Raw genomic sequence first — 3647 nt, 5'->3', positions numbered from 1 at the left:
GGGGGGGAAGAGGATGTGCGAGAGGGCAGGGGGATACATGTAGGTATGTTGTTTTCCAAATAGGAAAAAAGTGTGTGCTCTATTTCCATGGTTTTCGAATCAATTTTATATAATAAGTACTTACAATGTAAAGTATACATATGTACTAAATTTCAATTTGTGATAAAAATATGTGAATATGAGAATATATCCTTAAATTCATCTCACTTTCATATTGCTAAGGACAATATACAGTTGTGGGATCGCACAACTTTTCACGACCTGCGATGTGCGCACAATGTGTGCACGATGTGCATGCACACAAAAAAATGGACGATCATTGCTCGAACGTTGTGCTATAACAATCGTGGTTGGTGTAAATTGAGGAAACAACCTTAATTAATCGACACATGTAAAATGACACAGTCCCCGATACAGTTTAACATTATAATTATTAGCCACTTATTCATACGGTATCACATATCAGCTCTATGTGTCGGGCACAGGCCAGGTAAAACTCAGGTCACTGATCATCAAATTGTTATTTACCTGTTCTGTTCACTTGCAATTGGAGCCAAATCCATTCTTGACAGTCTATAATGGTCACTGTAATACTGTGCAACATGCATCATAAAATTGAACATAATCTTAATTATTGAGATGAGAAATTACAGTGAATGTACATTATTGCATATGAGCTAGCTAGCCTACCATATTTTTTTTTCATTCCGTAATATATGATCAACAAAGTGTACCAAAACACACAGTTGAGTGGAGAGAAGCGCACAATGGGCTAACTATTGTTGTTGATGATGTACGATTGATGTGTGAACGATGTAAAATGTATGCACGATATGCGCACGCTATTTTTGGTGCGTTATGTGCGGTCACACAACTGTATATTGACATCTCTATCAACCCTTACTAAAACGTTATTGCATCTGTGTTTTTATATATTCCACTAGGGTATGTGAGCTTCATGTTCGTAGGGTTTAATCATTATCAAGACATTTTGAATATGACTGCATTTTTAACAGATACATCTACCAGGGGTTTTGTCAGGTGTTTGTGGGGTCTGGCTTACAGGGACCCATATATTCCAAATTGAAAAAAAATGACCCTGTATTTTCCCAATCTCAGTCTTTATTTTCCCAATTGGATTAAAAAGCATGTTTATACAAGTTTCCAGTTCAAAGTATTACCGTCAATGATGGAGCATTCAAAATACATAAATGAAAAAAAAATGTGAATCTGAATATACATACAAAAACACTGAAAATTGATGTGCTTGTTTAATTTTGCTTTATATTTGAATGTAAGAAACAGCTAGAGGAAAAAAATAGCTTATAACATTGCAGGTTTTATTTTTTCCAAACTTATGATTTGGTCCCAAACTGTATATGTGGGAATATCAATGATATTTTCAACTGTTTGCCAAATATATATATATATATATATATATGCTGAAGATATTTTCCTAATTCCTGCTCAGAGGCACTTTCCAAAAATAGCTGGCAAAAACTCGGTCTTCATTGTTTTGAATTTGAAAATATGTCAAAACAATATTGTGCAAAAAATGACATTATGTTTTGCACATACATCTGTAGGCCTACAATGTAACGTCTGTAACATATCCCCCCCTGATTATAGATAATCTATACACCATACATTGTTGGTTTACATGCGTTCTGTGCAGAAATCGGACATTTAATACATTGATGTTTGTGTAATGTGATACAATCACCACATCCTAGTGTCATACAGTAGGTAAGATGCACAGCATCCCCTGGATCATGACCTGTGATTGTTTTACATGTAATAAACCGGCCCCGCCCCCTTGGCGATATCTCCCAGTCGGTGAAATGGAACCGTCCGGAGAAATTAATGTGTGGATGTATTATGTTCCTAAAATCAAGTTCATTTTATTTGTGACATACGCACCTTTGACGTGAGTTGATGGAACAATAAACTCCTTCACTGACCCTTCAAATTCGACCTCGCCTGCAAATTTTTTTGTCACTTGCAAATTAATATCCCTCGCCGCTTCTATTGACGGTGCATTCGGGTAGGACCCGAAGCCGGCCTCGGCACGTAGTTTGAAGTAACTCAATGTCTCTTCGTGGAATTTATACTTCTGTTTCAGTTCATCCAGGTCTGCCATAGCTTATATTCGCCGGTAATGAGCTTTAAAATCTGTCAACCCCGTGCACACCGCATCCGATTTTCACTAAAGGCACGACTTTCTCAGCAGCCATGCATACCCACTTCCGTTTTGTTTACTAGTCGGCCTCTTCCATTCGTATTTGTAGGGATGAGGAGGTGTAACGTCAAAAATGCGAACGAAAGGCTAAACCAATGCCATCTATAAATAGGTTATAGTACGTGTAGCAAAGACTTCAATATTAGCTTTGAGTGTTAGGGAGACGTAGGTATGGGATGATAGACTCACTCAAGTCCGGTTATATCTAGAAGGTTGGCGAAATGAGTAAGCAATATATATATATAGGTAAGTGACCTAGATACACATACAAGCAGGACACAATTTATAGAAACATGTAGTATATATTATTATACATATATATACGTCTCTGTTGACTCCCTATAGCTACCACCCGTAAACCACAAAATATCAGATACATGCAATTATATGTATAACCTGTCTCTCTCGTGATCAGTTTCATCACGTGCACGGACTTAGATAATTTAATTCTGTGGTTTCATAAATAACTATATTACATCTCTGATATAAGAATATATAATCATACGAAATGGAATTAACTAATATTTTAAAAAGTTATCCCTGATGAAAATCAGTCTATTATTTGTTATAAATGTACATGTATGTCGTCCGACCGTATATCAATCTCAATGTGGTTTTCATCTACCTAACTCAAATAAGACTCCATGACGTTGACGTCACACAATTCTTCTTTTATATGACGTCATAATCAAAGCCAATTAAGACCCCATAATCTGATATATTTCATTATGATGTCCCCTATGCCTATGGTCCAATATACACCCGAAACATGTACCGGTAATATTTAACCGGGTATCCGTGGGGCTTGTTACATGTATATAATTTATAAACTTTATTTATTTTACAAGAATTATGAAAAACCGTTAATAATGTCAATTTATATTAATCACTCTGATTGGCACGAAGGGGGTTTAATGTTGGAGGTAGTACTATGTATAATGTAAAAGTTGTATAGAGAAGAAAATTCTTGACTCCGGGTGGAGGTACAAATTAAGCTTGCTCTTTTTCAGGATTTCGGTGTTGTCTGAAATAATCAATTGATATATATATATACTTGAACATTCGTGAATAATATCTCGACACTGTGTTTCATGAAGTATACATTTCAATGTACATATATCCTGTACCCAGCCCAAACCCATCCATGACTCTTGAATGGGGAGAGCAGGGGGGAGGTCAACATTTTTTTTTGGAAAGATACGTGTACTAAGGGCGCGCGAAATACTCTGTCATGCCACGGACTTAGATAGCATCTAATCTAATTCCGTGGTCATGCACCACACAACCTCCCGGGATAAATAATTCTAGCAGCGCTCTGGTACGTTTTTGGAATACGATTTTGCGTTATGATTTAATTCCAATTCTATGTTAATTCAATATTGTTTTTAATACTTAGCATCAAGATGTC

General features: G+C 36.3%; 1 protein-coding gene across 2 annotated transcripts in view; it reads right to left on the bottom strand.

The window, feature by feature from the left end:
* The window catches only part of LOC110450443 (AB hydrolase superfamily protein C1039.03-like), a 22496-nt gene extending 20200 nt beyond the window's left edge, over positions 1-2296 (bottom strand). The window contains exon 1 of one of the 2 annotated variants that reach the window (XM_021497978.1): positions 1921-2296. In XM_021497978.1, coding sequence (XP_021353653.1) covers positions 1921-2140 — 220 coding nt within the window. In that variant the 5' untranslated portion in view covers positions 2141-2296. The remainder of the gene's footprint in view (positions 1-1920) is intronic. The other variant, XM_021497977.1, reaches the window with a different exon arrangement.
* Between the last annotated feature and the right edge of the window lie 1351 nt (positions 2297-3647).

The sequence above is a fragment of the Mizuhopecten yessoensis genome, unplaced genomic scaffold (genome assembly GCF_002113885.1).
Source record: "Mizuhopecten yessoensis strain PY_sf001 unplaced genomic scaffold, ASM211388v2 scaffold5229, whole genome shotgun sequence".
In the NCBI taxonomy this organism is placed as follows: domain Eukaryota; kingdom Metazoa; phylum Mollusca; class Bivalvia; order Pectinida; family Pectinidae; genus Mizuhopecten; species Mizuhopecten yessoensis.
Note: the sequence above shows the minus strand (reverse complement) of the source record. Positions and strands in the feature narration are given on the sequence as shown.